The 18,195-nt window shown below is 44.3% G+C and overlaps 3 protein-coding genes across 3 annotated transcripts; 1 reads left to right on the top strand and 2 right to left on the bottom strand.

Annotated features, from left to right (window-relative positions):
* Positions 1-2,559: 2,559 nt before the first annotated feature.
* On the top strand, positions 2,560-5,577 carry LOC133928472 (pyrroline-5-carboxylate reductase-like). The gene is made up of 7 exons (XM_062374812.1): positions 2,560-2,868; positions 2,999-3,047; positions 3,414-3,505; positions 4,091-4,163; positions 4,663-4,783; positions 4,873-4,978; positions 5,190-5,577. Exons 1-7 carry the CDS (start codon positions 2,638-2,640, stop codon positions 5,370-5,372), a joined length of 855 nt encoding a protein of 284 aa, XP_062230796.1. The 5' UTR covers positions 2,560-2,637; the 3' UTR covers positions 5,373-5,577.
* A 254-nt stretch (positions 5,578-5,831) lies between these two features.
* On the bottom strand, positions 5,832-8,275 carry LOC133928462 (uncharacterized). The gene is made up of 3 exons (XM_062374799.1): positions 7,976-8,275; positions 6,999-7,263; positions 5,832-6,282 (listed from the first exon to the last, which is right to left on the bottom strand). Exons 1-3 carry the CDS (start codon positions 8,226-8,228, stop codon positions 6,033-6,035), a joined length of 768 nt encoding a protein of 255 aa, XP_062230783.1. The 5' UTR covers positions 8,229-8,275; the 3' UTR covers positions 5,832-6,032.
* A 1,400-nt stretch (positions 8,276-9,675) lies between these two features.
* LOC133928453 (scarecrow-like protein 3) lies at positions 9,676-12,278 on the bottom strand. Its single transcript, XM_062374788.1, has 2 exons — positions 12,058-12,278; positions 9,676-11,554 (listed from the first exon to the last, which is right to left on the bottom strand). Exon 2 carries the CDS (start codon positions 11,298-11,300, stop codon positions 9,966-9,968), a length of 1,335 nt encoding a protein of 444 aa, XP_062230772.1. The 5' UTR covers positions 11,301-11,554; positions 12,058-12,278; the 3' UTR covers positions 9,676-9,965.
* Between the last annotated feature and the right edge of the window lie 5,917 nt (positions 12,279-18,195).

The following is an 18,195-nucleotide window of genomic DNA, read 5'->3' as shown; positions in this document are numbered from 1 at the left end:
TGGGGCGTGGAGCTATGCGTACAAATACAGCTATTGTTGTTCAGTGTTTACCGGGCGTGGAGCTGTGCATACAAACTGAAAGTAGTACATGTACTTTCAGTATGTATACATCGTATGTTGTATGTATTGAATGTGCCGTGAGCCTTTTTACTTCTGACCCTTTTTTTTCTCGCAGAGACCTTGTACCTTGTACCTTTTACTTGGAACTGTCGTTTATTTTAGAAGGTTTTTAGCATTGTAAGATCGAGTGGTATGTAAAACGAACTTGTATCAGCGAACTTTTTTATTTTTACTTCTTAAATCCAAAAATTGTAAAAATAAATATCTACTTTAAAAAATATTACATCTATACTCTGATCGTCCGTTGGAAAAACGACACGTGGCTGTCCCAGTTCGGTCTGGTGAGCAATGTGCTCCTGCAGATTGGGCTATACTTGGGCCGCCTCGCTGGGATAGAGACGTAGCCCATGGTGAACAGTGTGCTTCTGCATAAGTTGAAGCTGTATCATAAAATGTTTAACCGAGTTGTTTTATTTATACTGTAATCTATAAATAAAGATTTAAGTTATCTTATCTTAACTTATAACTTATGATCTGACGTGAAGCGGGAAGAGAGAGTCTGCCTGCCAAGTGTCACGTATCGATATGTACAGGGACAGGGTTTTACTGCGATGGTACTAACCACCAAATTTTGAACTTGCGGTATCGAAAGCACATTAGAAAGGTAATCAAAATAGAATCATTCTTATCTTGGAAATCAATACTTATATATTAAAGCTTCAAGAGTTGAAGTGATTGGTCCAAGGCACTGTAGCTATTGTTTCATAGTACTGTAGCTACTGTTTATATAGATCATACGTATATATGTGTATATCTATATATTTACATGTATAATATATTTTTTTGCAAATCCTAGAAAAATAGCGAAAGGTATAATAGTTATATTGATAAATCGGTTGAAATAATCTAAAATGCACAGAAAAATATTTGAAACTCAAAAAATATGAAGAAATATTTTGTTATGTTCATATTACTGTCGTCTACATATTAAAATTATGTGCATGCATAAAAATAATATTATTTTTCCCATAATTAAATGAATGTGTTAAATATTAATAAATTCATGAATAAATATTGAGATGCCAAAAATTGGTGAACACAATTTTTTTAGACTTCTTTTGTCATGTTCTGTGAAAAAAATTAGGCGCGACATAGGAGCGCCAATCCGACTAGTTAAAGATGGTAGCTACTCGACCAGCGGTGTAATGCGAATCGTGGCAATATTTCCCTTTGTTTACCTGCCGCTGTGGGTGTCCCAAAAATCGAAGGCCCAAACAGCAACTCAACACATCCCCAACCTCGGGCAGCCATGAATGACTTGACCTCTTCATCGTCCTCCCCCTTACTCCACTCCGACACCCGCGAGAAGTTTCCACAAAGTTTCCACCTTTGCAGTAGTTACTGTCAGCCGCTATCGCTTGCCTCTTCGTGCGTTGGCTACTTTGCACCGCGATGCCAAGAACAGCGCACAGGGGCGATGGATGTGGAGGACCTCCTGGTCCGCGTCAAGAACGGCACAAAGGTCGAGCTCTGCCATGTGTCGCAGGAGGTGGCTGTGTTGGCCGAGGAGGGTAGGCTTAGGGAGAAGGACGATGAGGATAGCCTCCTGGTGCCGGCGCTGCTCGCGTGGCTTGCCGATGCGGGGGACGCCGAGGTTAGGGTTCATGTTATGGCTGTGCTGCGGCGGCTCACGGGTAGCGTTGGCGGCGGGAGCAAGGTGAGCCAGCACTTAATGGGCTTTTTGTTGCCTATGCTTGCGCACTCTTTGTATTCGATGGTATGCTCGTGTGAAATTAGTTTGGTATTTCTTCGGATTGTAAAGCTCTAGCTGTATTTGGAGGATTGCCCTTTGCCATGCTACATTTTATGTCATTTTGGGTTTTGCAATGCCATGTGATGTTGCAGCTCACAGGAAGTTCGAGTAAGTCCTACGAATTTTACTCGAAAGGGGAAGTAGATATAGGTTGTATAGTTAGGCATGGGTTACTCCTTGTTTCTATGTAAAGTGATAATGGTTATAGATGAAGTATGACAACAAATTACCATTTGTACAGCACGCTTGTTCAACAGAGTAATGTGGAAATTAATTCCTGTGAGACTGTTGCGAGTCGTGATCATATTGCCTTTTCCTCTTCTATCCCGATACAATGTGTACATAGATCCATTGATGATCTGATCATTCTGATGCTGCAGAACACATGTTACGTATGATTTGAAGCAGAAAAATATTATCAGTGATGGATCTACGTAGAAAAAAATGTATCATATTTATCAGTATTTTGTTTAAATTTATTTAAATTTGTTTGAAGTTTTTTCAGTATATCCAATATTTCAAATAAATCGTGTTTCTGGTGACCTCAGTAAATTTTATTTACCGCTAGTGTTTTTCTTGATAGTAAGGTTACGTCCTGTATGGCACAAATCTAGCGACTGGCAACCGGCGCGCCAGCGAGCAAGCAGGCGGAGACGAAATCCCCAAAAAAAATTACCATAAAGCCCCTGCCAAGTCGTCAGAAATCGCGCGAGAGCCCAGGCAAACCCAAAACCCCAATCCTCCGCACCCTCGTCTTCCTCGCAATGGCGGCGCCGCCTCCTCAACCCGTGCCACCCCCCGCGGCCGCCAACGGCTGCGATGCGTTCCGGCTCGGGTTCATCGGCGCGGGCAACTTGGCCGAGAGCATCGCCCGCGGCGTCGCGGCGTCGGGCGTCCTCCCGGCCTCCGCCATCCGCACCGCGCCACATCGCCGCCTCGAGCGCGGCGCGGCCTTCGCCTCCATCGGCGCCTGCTTGCTCGACACCAATGCCCTGGTATCTCATCGCCTCCCCTTTTTGCTCGAGTCCTTCCTTCCTAGGACTTCCCTCCCCTCGATCGGTTACTTGCTCATCCATCACTCTAGAAACACCCACTCTTATACATCGCTCAAAAAAAATGTGATAGGTGGTCGACGACAGTGATGTGATCGTCATCTCCGTGAAGCCTCAGATTGGTAAGAGCATCGGGCCCTGCTTTTCCATCCTTTCTCAAAAGATGGTACCTCTATGTTTTGAAATTTTACGAGTTATCATTTCGGGGCTGGAAGATCCTATTTGTGCAAAGATATCATATTTCGCAGTCCGAACTGCTAAAAGGCGTCTCTGTAAATTATGTAGGCATAACTGTACAATGAATGAACTTAATGTAGGTATGTAGCTGTTCTGTGTGCTAGGAAGTTAAAAGCTTCAGAAATCATTCGGTGCTATGTATTGCAAAAGTCTGTTCTCGTGATATTTGCTAGGGCGTAGGGTGATGTAGAGGTAATGTTTTGGGCTTCCATTTTTCATTCTTTTGAGATTATGCACGCATCAAATTGCAGTAAAGCAGGTTCTACTTGAGCTGAAGCCCTTGTTGTCAGAAGAAAAGCTTTTAGTGTCCATTGCTGCTGGCATCAAAATGAAAGATTTACAGGTCAGCGTGCATTTCAAATCTTATTAATCTATGCTAACTCTTTGGTTTATTTGGAACCAATTTTCTGTCTGTTTTAGATTGATTGTGATTAAATGTTTTCCAGTTGTTCCATAAACTTTGCAGTACCTTATTCCCTTTATTTTCAGTTGAATCGTAGTTTTCACTGTATGCCAAACTAACCATAGTTTCTAAAACTATGGAAAAGAATAACATTAACTGGTCAAAGTTTTAAGTTGAGCTATGTAGCATTTTCTCTCCACAATACTACTACCTATGACACTGTTAATTTTTCTAGATCAACAGTTTGCATGTTATGTTGTACTACTAGAGTACTAGTGACAATACAGCGACGTTTTGGACATGGACATGATCTCCAAACATAACTTTGAAAAGTCATATTGCAGTAGATGTTTAAAATTAAACCTTGTAATTGTAACTTGTGAAATTATTTTCGATATTTTCGAACACGTACCATTTCCATACAGCAGCCAATCTAAAACCTATAAAGATAATATAGGTCAAATTAAAATACGTTGACTGTACAAATTTCTGAAAGTCACCAGTTTTTTTCCTCATCTATTCCAGGATTGGTCTGGTCAACGACGAATTATTAGAGTAATGCCAAACACCCCTTCAGCTGTTGGGCAAGCAGCATCAGGTAAGCATATGCTGACAGTCCGCTCTCCATCTTTTTCCTATATAGAATATAGTTTGCTTTACATATTTTGAACGTGTAGCCATAACACATGCAAATTCTTGATAATTAACAAAGTCTTTCTTATCAAGTTATCAGTTGAATCAAGATATGTAGTGATATTTTTTTCATCATAACTGTTTTAAATAATGTAAAATGTAGTATGCTTCTTGAGCGAGTCCAAGAAAAATGCTATGCAGCATTTATCATGACTCACGAAGTAGCTGTACTGTTATGCTTAATAACTATGGTTGTAACAAATTGTGCTTCACAACACGTTCACCACGAAACAATTATTTTATTTTTCTGATTCATGGCTGAGTTTTTATATTGCTGGTAAAACTTAGTAAATGGATATGTGATTAGTCACTTCCATGGCATCTTTGACATTATTGAAAACTTATCTTTCTCTGCTCCAAGAAAAGGGAGTGTATCAATTGCTGATGTTGGCGCATCTCCTTAGTGATGTGTTTGGGGGAGATGGCTACTCAGAATGATGAAGATCGTGTAAGAAGTTTATTCGGTGCCATTGGAAAAGTTTGGACAGCTGAAGAGAAATATTTTGATGCTGTAACTGGCCTGAGGTATGTGGCTGATTCTGTATATGACAATTCAAGGAAGCTTTAATGATCATTTCGATAATGAACCTGTATTTCCATCTTTTTGTAAACAGTGGTAGTGGACCAGCTTACATTTTCTTAGCAATAGAGGCCATGGCTGATGGTGGAGTTGCTGCCGGACTTCCTCGGGACCTTGCTCTTGGTCTTGCATCTCAGACAGTAAGATATGCTGTGATCCACTCTTATGTCATCATCTCCTGGCGGACTCGTTTGTATTTTGCTTCAGTAAACTGAGTTCCTTTATGCATTATGTTTCATTTCAATATTACTAAATAAGCAATTTATTCTACCAGTGTCTTCTGTTATATAATGTTTTATGGTCATTGTCTACACTTTCTCATAAATCTTTTTCTTGTTATCTGCTACTTAGGTTCTTGGTGCTGCAACCATGGTGAGCCAGACGGGAAAACATCCAGGTCAACTGAAGGATCAGGTTACTTCTCCAGCAGGAACTACTATAACCGGGATTCAGGAGCTAGAAAAGGGTGCATTTCGTGGAACACTGATAAATGCTGTTGTTGCTGCTGCAAAGCGATGCCGGGAACTATCCTAGAGTTAGGACGGTATTTATTCTGGCGGATTTTGGACAAGGTTGCATTTTGTCGATATATTCGTGTTAGATGGCAAGGTGCAAATTGTCTAGAATATTGGAATAATAACTTCTTGACAGCTTTAGAGCGGCAAGATGTAATACGTTAAACTTGTTTTCGAGAGGCTCGTGACATATGGTTAATTATATGTTTCCTTGCTGAGATATAGTTCCTAGTGCTTTTGGTTTCTCGAAACCGCTAGGGTTTTTTTACTTTTTGCGAATTGCAAAACTGCTAAGATTGGCGTGCCTGCCATCTGAGTCTTGACAATAAGTCTAGAAATAGCGTGAGATTGGTTTACAAAAAATACAAAATAGAAGACTACAAAAATTTTCACAAGACAAAAGGATTAAGCACGCACCAAGAAAAAAAAATTTGCTTTTATGATGAACATATTCACTATCGAAGTAAATACGCAAATATGAAGTTGAACATCAACCATCGGGTATTTCAAATCACGTCACATGGCGTCTGCCCAATAGTTTTGAAACAGGTGTTAAGTTGGATTACAAAGTTTGAGACATGACCTTCGACAAGGTTTTCACATCAACCTGGCATTACACATCACCATACTCACCTATTACTATACAATAAAGTTTTAAGCCTTTGGCTACCCAAACAAATCACATGTAATTGCGAGAATACCATCGATCTTCAGGAGACCATTTATCTTCGTACCTTCCAAGAGAGTACCCCACAGCAGGTACATCAGCAAGATGTAGAGGATCGGGTTCTATACCATAATCGGTCAGTGGTCGGTGCTCAAGAACCTTGTCATGCTCAATAACAAACTCTGGTATCTCAACCTCCTCTTTTCTCATATCCCCCCAGAGATATTCTAGTCGACTGATGTACTTGATTTTCCAATACAACCTGTAAGGACGATTAACAGAGGTCAGGAAACTGTTTATTCAAAACTGAACTAATTTTAGGAACATGCATTAGGAGCAAGAAATCAAAAGACCGATCTAATTCCTAATAAAGTAAAATATCTAACAGATCCAGGTTGTGTTATTAGAGTTCAGTATAATGTTTCTTGGCAGAAGGCACAACTAGAACAAAGTTGCAGTATAGTAGCTTCCAGCCGATATCCTAATAGTTGAAACTAGAACCTCAAATAAAGAATAGAGAAATTGAACACCCAGTCCATTTGAACCATAGCTCCTGAATATAGGGACCGGTATGATCCTTTTTCGTAAACGGTTTAACAGACGATGATATACCTGCTGGTCTGTTTAGTGACTTTACTCTCATTCTGGGTAACATATGAGATCAGTAATGACTATCTTGTGTTCCTTTGTCACTGACTGTGTTCACTCTAGCTTTTCCTCGTTAAAATGCAGCTTGTATTCCATTTAAAACCTTATGTTGATATACTTATCTTCCACCGACAGGAAAAGGATCAGCAGTACTCTATAATTCGTTATGACTATTTACGTGTTTCTCTTGTAGGTAGGTATGGCGGGGTGGACTAGGTACAGTTTTATGACATCATTATTTTGTAGATTTTTTTTGTCAATGTCATTATGAAACAGCTTAAGTCGCTTCTACAATAGTAATGCCTGAGGACTATATGAAAGAGTACTGACCCTCCACTTAAGAATAGCCTGCCAAGTGTGGCGATGGCCAGCCTGGAGCGAAGCCCAGGATGTAAGAAGTAGAATACTTGAAGCCTTTCCTTATATACAGGTGGAAGCTCCTCATAAATCGTCCTCAAGATTGACATCCCAGGGTTGTTGTCATCTGACTGTACAGTACTGTGCACGTACAAAATGCAGAATGGACCCTCTGGTAATTCGGTGTGTAGCTTGTGGAACACATACCTCTTCAGGCGTTCACCGTCAATTACTGGTGCTGGAAGTCCGAATATTCCAAAGCAAATGTGATGTTAACAATGATACTGGGAAAAAACTGGGGAGCAATAACATGCTAAGCTTCTAACAACAAAGCACTAACAAGATTATGATAGTGAAGGAATAAAAATAATGATCTGGTCTACTGATATACTGGCTGGCACTAACGTCAAGCAATTCAGAAAACAGTTACAGCAGATTGATCGTTCAGCCTGAATTTAGAATGATCATGAGAAATTACGGCCTCTGCTGGCAGAGGAACTTCAGTGTAATACCATAAGTTTCAGCCTTCATCAAATATTGCACTTAATACATGTAATGTGTGGATGTTCCGCCAGAAATATAAATTTAAGATCAATTCAGTCAAAAGCTCCACGTATCCAACCTCAGTGAAAAGTTAGCATATAAGTTATCATCCACTGAATAAAAGTTAATCCGTTCGTACTTGTGAACCTGCAACACCAATCCATCATCAAATCATTTTAGGTGAACTCAAAATCCCATCTAGCAAATATCTCCGCTGTATATTTGGTACGAAATTTACATGTCAAACCCAGTTATAAACTACCCGCAAAGACGAGATCTAGTTGAACCCCATCGTTGTAGGAATGCTCAGTCCTCCGTCCTTATAAGCGCATCAAGTATCGCCTACTATCAATCGACAAGACCCCAAATTGCGAGCGGGGAAGGACAGTAAGAAGAAGTTTGCGCACCCGGGAAGAACTTTCCGACGACGCGGACGACGCAGCGGCCGGCCCTGTCGCTTCCCTGGACGCGGACGACCTGGAGCTCTTCGAGGTCGGAGAAGTCGGCGGCGGGCGCCGAGAGGTCGGGGAGGCAGTCGTGCCACTCCTCGCGGTCGGCGGGGGAGAGGAGCGCGGCGCCGGCGTCCGTCGCGAAGTCGGAGCCCAGCACGACCACGGAGAAGTCGCTCTCGCCGCTGCCGGAGCCCGACGCCCGCGCCATCTCGCCCTCTCCGTCCGACTCGGCAAGCTGGGCTGCGGGTTGTATCCACCGGACGTTCTGCCCGGGCCGTTACTAGGCCCATCATCTGGGCCGTCAGATGGGCTACGGAAAAGAGCCCAAATAAAGAGGAAAATTTGATGATTTGCCATCTAAAACTTGGACCATTTGATTATAAAAATACCGCTCGTAAATAAGTGAAGTCTATTTTAATGGTGGCAGATTATCAATTGGCCCTAATAAAGATGGCACCGGGCGTATATTTTGCAAAACGGAGGTATATATTTATAATTTTTTATTTAAAATATGAACATAAACAATTATTTTCTCTTTTAGGGTCTGCTTAAAAATTCAGTCTCTACCCTTTTGTTCGACAAAAAAGCGCTGTGTGACGACCTCAAAAGGGCAGCAGCACAGCACCTCCAGGAAAGGAATAGTCCGTTTCGGAGAAGGAATAGTGGCCACATGTCAAAAAGGGGTAGCCAGCACAGCAGCAGCAGGTTTGCGTCCTTCAAATGCTTTCGCAAAAATAGCAAGAGCTTTTTGGCTGCAGATGAATGAACCGATTGTCTTTCCAGCTGCCGGGTAGAGTTTCGACTAGCGTTGTTGATGGCGTGGCGACGATAATCTTCCTCGACTCAAAAGCAGCTGCTCTCCTTGGACGAGGAGATGGTGATAGTGATGAGAATTAAGCTAGGTGGAATCATTAACTTTCAAACTACATATCTCTAATTTTTAATAAATGTTAGGTGAGTATGTACGATTGGTACTGATGGTGTGAGTATATGCGTAGGATTTGCCATATTGTATTTTGGTTTCTCAAATCAAAAAGGCTAGGTGGAATGGTACACCTGCGCCGCGAATACACAATGCTTGGAAATTATGGCACGAGTCTACTAGATTATGAATGAAAGTGGATGCAGATTGGCTCGACCCAAAGCATCTTATGAAGCGTGCTCGCAGTCGCAGAATCGATGGCAGTACTTCTTACTACCAACGACTCCGTGATCTCAGTTTGCATCTTATGAGGCATGCATGAACCTACGATCCAGAAGCATCATGTCATGTCATACGTGATGCATTCCTTCTTTTGGAGCTTAATTAAGCCGGCGATTCCGTGAAAGTTCCGACACGTCGAATTTCAGAGCAAAGTCCAAATTGTTGGTTTCTTTTTTGAAAAAGGTCGGTATTTGCTTTCCATGACATATGAAGATCCATCCAACCAACCAACGCCTAAAGTCAGCGATGAGATGCCTCTCCACTAACCACGCTCAGCCTTTACGTAACTCGTACGAGATTCACGTTTGTTTTTTAGCACTATATTTTGCCAAATGCAATGAACAAACAATCCAATCGGTTCATCAAATATGCTAGGTGATGGTGAATCCAATCGGTTCGTCAAATATGGGGGGGGGGGGGGGGGGGCTTCACTTCGTTAGTAGTTCATTCCTACGAGAAGTCTATGCATTTCATCCAAAACGGAAAAGGATACACTATGAACAAAACAACACATCCACTTCAGCTGACCTGAAATCTAACACGACACCACCCTAAAATAAGGGAGAAGAAGTAGTGAAACCAAAAAAAATGTAAGAAGCCAACGCGACGCGACGCGACGCGAGGTGAACGTGACGAGCACCTGACACAACATGAGCAAATCTACGTCTCCTTCGCACAAATACGGGAAGGATACAGGACGCCACCGCCGACGCGATGCGGCGCGCCGGGTGTGTCGGTCGGTCAGTCGAAGCGGCGGCCGCGCCAGGAGGAGACGGAGAAGAGGGCGCGGTCTTGCCAGCACAGGAAGAAGGAACCCTTCTCCTCGCGCACCTTGAACCCGTCGCAGCCGAGGCCCTGCGCCACCCGCCGCGCCTGCAGCAGCGCGTAGTAGCTGAGGGGCACGCGCCCGAAGCCGGCCCCCTCCATCCGTCGCGCCCACCGCTCCAGCCGCTCGTGCCGCTCCCGCCGCTCCGCGCCGTCGCACGCCACGATGTTCTTGATCTGCTCACCGAGCATCCACCTCTCCACGCGCGCGCGCTCCACCGACCCGCGCGCCGCGACCACCTCCAGGCAGTCGAACAGCGCCGCGTAGTAGTTGAGCGCCTCCACGAACCGCTCCGTCAGCGCCGGCGCGTTGTGGCTCGCCTCCTGCTCCGTCACTACCATCACTTTCGGCGACAGCCCCCACAGCGCGCCCAGGAACGCGTCCGCACGGGACGTTGACGGGGACAGCCCGGATTCCGGGCTGCGCCTGTCCTTGTCCTTGCCAACGGCTGCGGCGGAGTCGTCGTCGGAGGCGAGGAGAATGTGCAGCTGGAGGCTCGAGGTAATGGCCAGCGCCTCGCCGGTCTTCACGCGGAGGGACTCTACGTCGAGCGCGTCCAGGCGGCAGACAACGGGGTTGAACTGGAAGGGAACGTCCAGGCGCTCGGCCTCTTTCGTGAGGACCATGGCCGTCTGGGTGAGGACGTCCTTGTGCTCGTGGACGGCAGTGAGACGGAGGTGGGGCGGGCCCTCCGGCCGCGCGGCCAGGAGGTGGAGGAGCTCGAGCCATTGGGTGGCGTCCGCGCCGCCGAGGTCGATAACGTGCACGATCTTCTCGGACTCCATCGCCTCCAGGATGGACTGGTTGGCGGCGGCGCCGGCGAGGCGGAGAAAAGGGCAGAGGTCGAGGAAGTGTCGTCGCGCGGCGGCGAACTCCGCCGGTGTGGGCGCCGCACGGGGCAGGAGCAGTGCCCGGCACAGGCCCGGCCACGCCCGGAGCGCGCGCCTCGCCAGCGCCTCCGCGAAGGAGGCCGCCACGCGCTGCATGGCGTCGCCGTCAGGCGCGGCGAGCGAGGCGATGTGCTCGAGCGCAGCGTTGGCGGCGTCGAGCCGCCCCGCGGCCGCGGCCGCGGCGCAGTTGAGGAGGAGGTGGATGAGGCAGAGGCCGCGCTCGTCGGAGCGCAGTTCCCGCAGCAGCCAGGGCTGTGTCGGTGACGCGGCGGCGGCGGCGGCCGGGTGGAGCGGCATGTTGGAGAAGTTCTGCAGCGGGGATGATGTGACCGACGACGACGAGCCTTCGTCCTGGATCATCAGCCTCGCCAGCTCTGCTTCTTGGTCGTCTTCTTCACACACGACCACCACTACTTAACAATGAACCAATCAACAAAAGCTTCAATCTTGATCTCCTTTTCTCTCTCTTTCTCTCTGTTGTGGATTTATACGACGGAAATGGTGAAGCACAGGAACATTTGATGCTGCTGAGGTTTCTCTTGTCTCTGACACCGCAGCGCCAAGAGGGTAGGGTCAGTGGGACTGTAGGAGAGTAGGAGGCGACCTGCCAAAGCCTGCATGCGCAAAGAGAGGGGTGATTATGAGCAAGGAGACAGAGCAAGAAATCGATTAATAATAATCAGCTTTAGATAGGATACATAGATTGGGCAATGAAAGATGACGATACTATATCATCACGCTGTGCTGGTGATAAGTATCCGGACACAGTATCGAACAGGCAGAGAAGAACAAGGACCAAAAGGCCAAGGAGGTTGCAACAAGCAGGAACAGCTCGAGAAACAAAAATACAACCCGGTGGCCAGATTTCTCAGAGCAAGGGGGAGAGAAAGGACAAAAGGAAATCACTAGTTAGGCAGCACAGACACAGAGCCACCATTTATTTCTGCACGCATCAGGCGGCAGGCGGCAGTGAAGAGCTTTATTGTATTTACAACCACGGCAGCGAGGAGAGAGGGAGGCATCACTGGAGCCAAGCACAGGCGCACAGCGCCATCGCTGGCTCAAAACCAGAAACGAACAAAACAGAAGAGGGGGGGAGAAAGAAGCGCTGGCTCACCTCGGGAGAAAGAACCAGCTGCTGCCTTCTCCTAGCAGCTGGCTCCCTTTGCAAGAGAGGAGATGGTGGTTGTGGGCTAGGTGCTTCTCGCGCAGAGAGACGAACGGAAGGTGGAGAGAGGGCGGCAGGTGGTGAAGATATAAAGAGAGCAGGAAGAGCAGAGGAGGGGGAGGAGTTGGAGAAGAGGAAGGCAGGGTGGTTGTCTTTATTGTCCAGCGGAGGGGAGGAGGGGAGAGGAGCGCAGAGCAGCCTGTGTTTTGGACTTTTGGGGGCGTGTGCGCTCGCGACAAAAAAAAAGCGGAGACTTTTGGGTGTGTTTGGTTTCCGGCTAAACTGAATTTTACCAAAATTTAGCCGTGTTTTGATAATTTGGTTTTTATTTTGTTTGAGGTTAAAATTTGATTATGTTTCTAAAAAACTTAGCTGGTCAAAAAATTTGTATTACGTTTCCGGTACAACTCGGACCAGAAAAACGAGCTTTTAAAATTTTGGTTGGCCAAATTTGACTTTGTCACAAACCAAATGCTATTTTGAAAGATAAAATTTGACATCTAGCCAAATTTTGGCTTGCTGAACTGGGCACCAAACCAAGTCTGCGGTCGGGCAAGCCCACATAGGCTAGCCTAGATGGACATGGTCGACCGAGGAATTTATGAGAGGAGCCAAGGGCAACCACCCCGACTGGCAATTGGATATGTGGATTCTTATTGACATGTACAAGTTTGATTCTAAATTTTTATTCATAGGTTTATTGGATCGGGTACCAAGATGGGTTGAATCGAGCTCAGATTTCTGAATTTGCCCGTGGCTTAGGCCAGATACAAGTCATCCAATTTTCACTTTTTATCGGCCCATCTACCAGCCCAACACTCATCTCTCTCCCTGATTTGGACACCCCGGTCAGATGGGTGTTGATCCCCGCCTCCCCAATTTGGACCCTGTGCTGCAGCCACCACACGTCATCACCATCGTCATGCGCTGCTGCCAGCACCGCCACGCTCAGCTACCACCGTCACCCCACGCCACCACGCATAGTCGCCTCCCCACGCAACCGCTGTCGGTGCCCCCATCTCCACCGACTTGCTGATGAGAGATATCTAGATTTGAGAGTAAAAACCAGACGGATACCGACAATACAAGTTTGAATGTTAGTTTTTGTCTGTTTTCTATGTCGAGTTCGGATTAAATTAAGACTAACAGATTTTGGGTAGGCTTGATTTTACTCCACCTTGACTCTTCTAGCAACTTTAGTGAGAGAATAGTTCTGCTCAATATTGACGGCGCCTGGCTGTGCCATAATTACCTCTACTACTCCACTTCTACTCACACATCCTACAATGTCATGTAATATCGTTATACTTTGTCTCATTTGTACGTTCATCCTAACTTCATCTCCTTACCAAGCTGATGCTCATCACCATTTTCTTGCTACGAGAATGTGTTCCTCATGATCAGCATGTACGTTGCGCTGCAATTTCTCACAGCCATTGATTCACCTTTTAGAAAATACAAGTACAACTTGACCCACATACATACTTATACTACTGTTCATACACACTCATATAACATCTACTAAAGATTGACGATATGAATATTAAAAATTAATAAAATTATCATAAACATCTTGTTGTAGACTTACTATAAGATAATTCTGTTTTAACGAGACATGCCAAAAGCAAACCTAAGCTTAGACTGTCCACAACAATATTTCCTTCATTTTGTTCCCTTCCCGGTTCCCTTCCCCATTTTCATTCCCTTTATTTCCTCTCATCTCCAACAACTTCTCTTCGAGGGGAATCGCGAAGGGAAAGGAGAGAGAATCCCGTGCTGGAGGGAATGACTCTGAAAATCCCTTCGCGACGGGAACCGTGAAGGGAATCCGTTGGAACGCTGAAGGAAACGAAAATCCCGTCGTGAAGAGATTTTGGCCTCTGAAGGAAATCCGTTGGACATAGTCTTATTATCAGTCGTTAATTCACTTGCTAAGAAGTAAACACCTTTTTCGTACGGTACTGAGGCATACTACTGGTGAGACATACCCTTTTTCGTATTTTGCTATTTGGGGACAGGATAGGGCTGCACCCGCAGAAAAGTCTGGTTGTACCCATGCATACTCATACATAGCTTTTGGCGTCATACTGTAATAAATAGGAAACCCCACGAGCGTTGTCGCGACGTGGCGAGAGGACGAATAAGGAGCATGCCATGGCGTGTTGGGGGCCTCGTTATTCCTCCAACGCCGCAACAAAACAAAAACGCCCACTTCTTGCTCGCTTGTTTCTTTCCTGCCTCTTCCTGGCTTTATTCTCCATCTGCGTGGCGGGTTTCAGAAAACAATAGAACTAGTACAGCAATATCTTTGGGAGATAAAAAAGCTAATCGATTTGCTGAAAAAAAAACTTAAACAGCGAGACAAAAAAACATATCTTCAAAGAAATACTAGTGTTTGCTGAAGAAAAACAAAAACAGCAAGACCAAAAACCCCTAGTGTACTACAGTATCTTGCACGCCATGAGTCTATAACTCTCTGCATAAACCTTTCGCAAGTGATTGTTTTATCCGTGAAGTTAATTAGGGGCCAACCGAGTAGCGATCCAGCTACTCGCCCCTTGTGCGAAATTAACATACGAACACTGTTTAGAAAGATTGTTTGATGAGCGTTCAAGATCGGCATACCACTATTTGCGATGCGATGCGATGCGTTTGAAAGTAGAGAAGCAGGCGCCGGTTGGCCCTCTCCGTACCCATATGCAGTGCAAGTATGCATGCAATAGCGACCTAAATGTACCACGCGGGTGCGTCCAAATGCAGCGCTCCAAACAAGCCGAACAAGCCGCCATGCATGCATGCATCCATCCATCCATCATCGGCGACCGCATCCAAGACCCCCACAACCAGATGCTAAAGCGGAGGGAGGCGCCGCCCAAGCGCAATCGCAGCTGCCTGCGGCGTGTAATGATGCGGCCCTCTCCCTCCGGATCCTCCTCCTCGATCCCTTGTTGTTGAGCTCGGCCTCGGCGCGGGTAGCTACATGCTAATTGAAGTGGCCGTCGCGTAGCGCGTTGGCGCGGCGTCCGGACGGGCCAACCCGCCTATTAAAAGACGCGACGACAAGCGGAGGAGGAGGGAGAGGGGGTGGACCTCCTCCACCTTCCTCAGTCCTCGCGGCCCTGCGTGCGCTCACGCCCGGCGTGACGAGCGGGGGAGAGGACGGGGGCGTCCATGAATCTGGAGCTGCATTTTGGACTCTGCCGGGCGCGTGCTCTCATGCCTCGGTGCTCATCACTGCTAACGACTGCTTGTTGCCTTGGAGTATCTGCATGCTGCCCGTGTACCGTGTGTGTGATCCGTAGGAGTACAAGACAGTCTTGGGGCACTAGTTACAGTAACTGTGGTAACTCAAACCGATCAAATCAGTTTACGAGTACAGCTATTAGTATTGGCTACCTGGTATCCTATTCTTTCTGTCTTAAAATAGATGATGTTTTATATTTTTTATAATACTTAAAATACATAATATTTTATAATTTTGAAGTAACTTTAGTTTAAGTTTTCTAATTTTATATCTCCATTAACTAACTTCCTCTCATTTCTCATACAATAAATAATATTAAAATAGAGTAAGTAATTATTTTATCTTTCACTTAATATTTATATTAACTCTAAAACGTTACGAAGTAGTATCCAGTATCGTACGTACTACTAGCTATAAGTGGTTTGCATTGTCACGTGGTACTACGTTGTTTGTTTCCGTGCTCTCATCTTGCTTTACAGTACGGTTTTAATTAGAACCGTACTACTTGTCGCACACAGTCTGTCCATGCCATCTGTAAAAAAAGATCAGACCGGTTTCCACTCTTGTTAAAAGCTTGCTGTATGAATTTATTATATCCAGTACAAAAGGCGGTGGTTTTTTTTAAAACCTTAGTAATATATATACATACTTACATAATATCAAGTATAGAGTTTAAACATTAATAAAGTTATCACGAGCGCTCTATTATTGATGTATATATCACTTATCATTAAAAAAAATTCTATCTAAAACACAAAATTATTACTAAGATTTGATCCTAATAGATAGGGATATAGCCACCTCTACTTTTGCCATATCATATCTAGTGGAAATCCGTACTTACATGTAAACTGAAAAACGGTGTACCATTACTCACTTTACAAACCTTCAAATGCATACTGTACACTACAAGCAAGCTAAAGCAGAGCAAACGCCCCAAATGACTTGCGTACGTACAATACAATGGCGCGCAGATGTAGGCAGGCAGGTCAATTAACTGACCAAGCCTTCACTACTTGTAAAAAGCTCTACAGTGATAGATGATAACTATTATAGTGATAAATTATATATCTGTCTCTCGTATTTAACTAGTTATCAGTGACAAGTTATGATCATGATCTGTAACCCATCACTATGACAAATGACTTGTTATACTTTTAATTCGTCACTAATGATTGATGAACATTTTTTGTTTTTTATACGAAAAAGTTAAAGAATAATTTTTTTCACCTAAGCCTCCTAATACAGGCCTATCACCACTCGTCATGATTTACTTGCTATTTTTCATATTGTTTTTATAGTATGTGTTCCGTAGAAATTGAACCCAAAACCTCCCCTAGTGCGTGTAACCACCTACTATCTCATCTATCACGTAGTTATAATAAAAACCAAATATTTTATCCTTTTAACATTTTTTGTCAGAATCTTAACCTGTCACTAATGTTCATACTCCCCAATTCTTAAATTATAGTTACCAGAGTTTAAATGGTGCAATTACATCAATTTATTCTTTTAAATGAGCTTGATTGTTGCCCCATCGGATCCACACTGACGACCATTCTCTCTCTGTGGCCATTGCAATTTGATAGGTGATTCGGAGTGCTTTTAGTAAAACATGCCTAATTTTTGCAAACGAAGTCTGATTTTAATATTTTTTTTTTACTCTACGAGCATCTTATAAAAAGTTACATCCATTTCTCTTCCACTTCGTCGGGTTCAAGAATTTTCACACCCAAAAACGGCTTGGAAGATTAAGTTTTCGACCTCTGAAGTTTTTGCACCGTTTTCAGAACACACATTTATGTCCATAGCTGCCACTACTTATATCAAACTTGAGTAAAAATATACTATAGTTCCTATTCTAATACTGCTGAGGTTAAAAAAATAAGAGAAAAATAAAAATATATATGGCATCATGCTACGCACATATCCATATATAAAAACTATAGAAGTAAGTGTTTGCTTGACTTAGTCAGAGGCTTTTTTACTTTGTACTGTTTGATATAACATAAACGGTTGTCCTGTTAAAAAGATTAATATGTTGTTCTCCTCTTCAGAGTGTTGAAGTGGACCGTACATTGACTGACTCACAACATTTTGAATTTGAGGACATGCTACTAGAATTGATGTTAGAGACCAGAGTCAAATAAAGGAGGACATGATATTTGCCTAATAAACTATATTTCTTTTTATTTTTCTTTTGTGTTGCTTGGATAATACTGTAACTACAACCACATTGAGATCAATTAATAGTTTGATGGTTATGTGGCGATAATAATGAGGTTATGGACATGTGATCACGGTTGTCTGTCTATTGGAAGGATAATCTTTATGATAAGTGATAAGATCTGAATTTTTTTTAAAACAAAAATAGGTAAAAAATATGAGCTAATTCTTTATAATAATGGATCATAACTTGATCTATCAGTAATGACTAGCGAGTTGTCATTAGTAATAAGCTATAACTTGACTAGTCACTAATGATTGAGTTATGATAATTCATTACTGATAAGTTATTATTAGTGACGTGATGAATCATTAATTTTGTATCTTATTTAATTATTTTTTATATAATGGTTGTCATGGCAGGTGGTAGTTACGCTAAGAAGCGCAAAGTATGTGCATGGCGAGCACAACTCCATGCGTGGCGGATGGATCGTCCAGTTTAATTCGCGACGGCTGTGTCGACAATGAGACGAGGCAGCCACGGGAGCCGCGCGTCGGACGTGCGTGAGCAAGGAGTCAGCCAAGGACCGATCAGACGGATGGATGATGATGGGTTTGGATGGACGCCGCCTGCCTTGCTCCTTGCCGTGTTGCGGGAGAGGTCGCCGTTTCACACG

This window comes from Phragmites australis, chromosome 1 (assembly GCF_958298935.1).
Source record: "Phragmites australis chromosome 1, lpPhrAust1.1, whole genome shotgun sequence".
NCBI classification, from domain to species: Eukaryota; Viridiplantae; Streptophyta; class Magnoliopsida; order Poales; family Poaceae; genus Phragmites; species Phragmites australis.
Note: the sequence above shows the minus strand (reverse complement) of the source record. Positions and strands in the feature narration are given on the sequence as shown.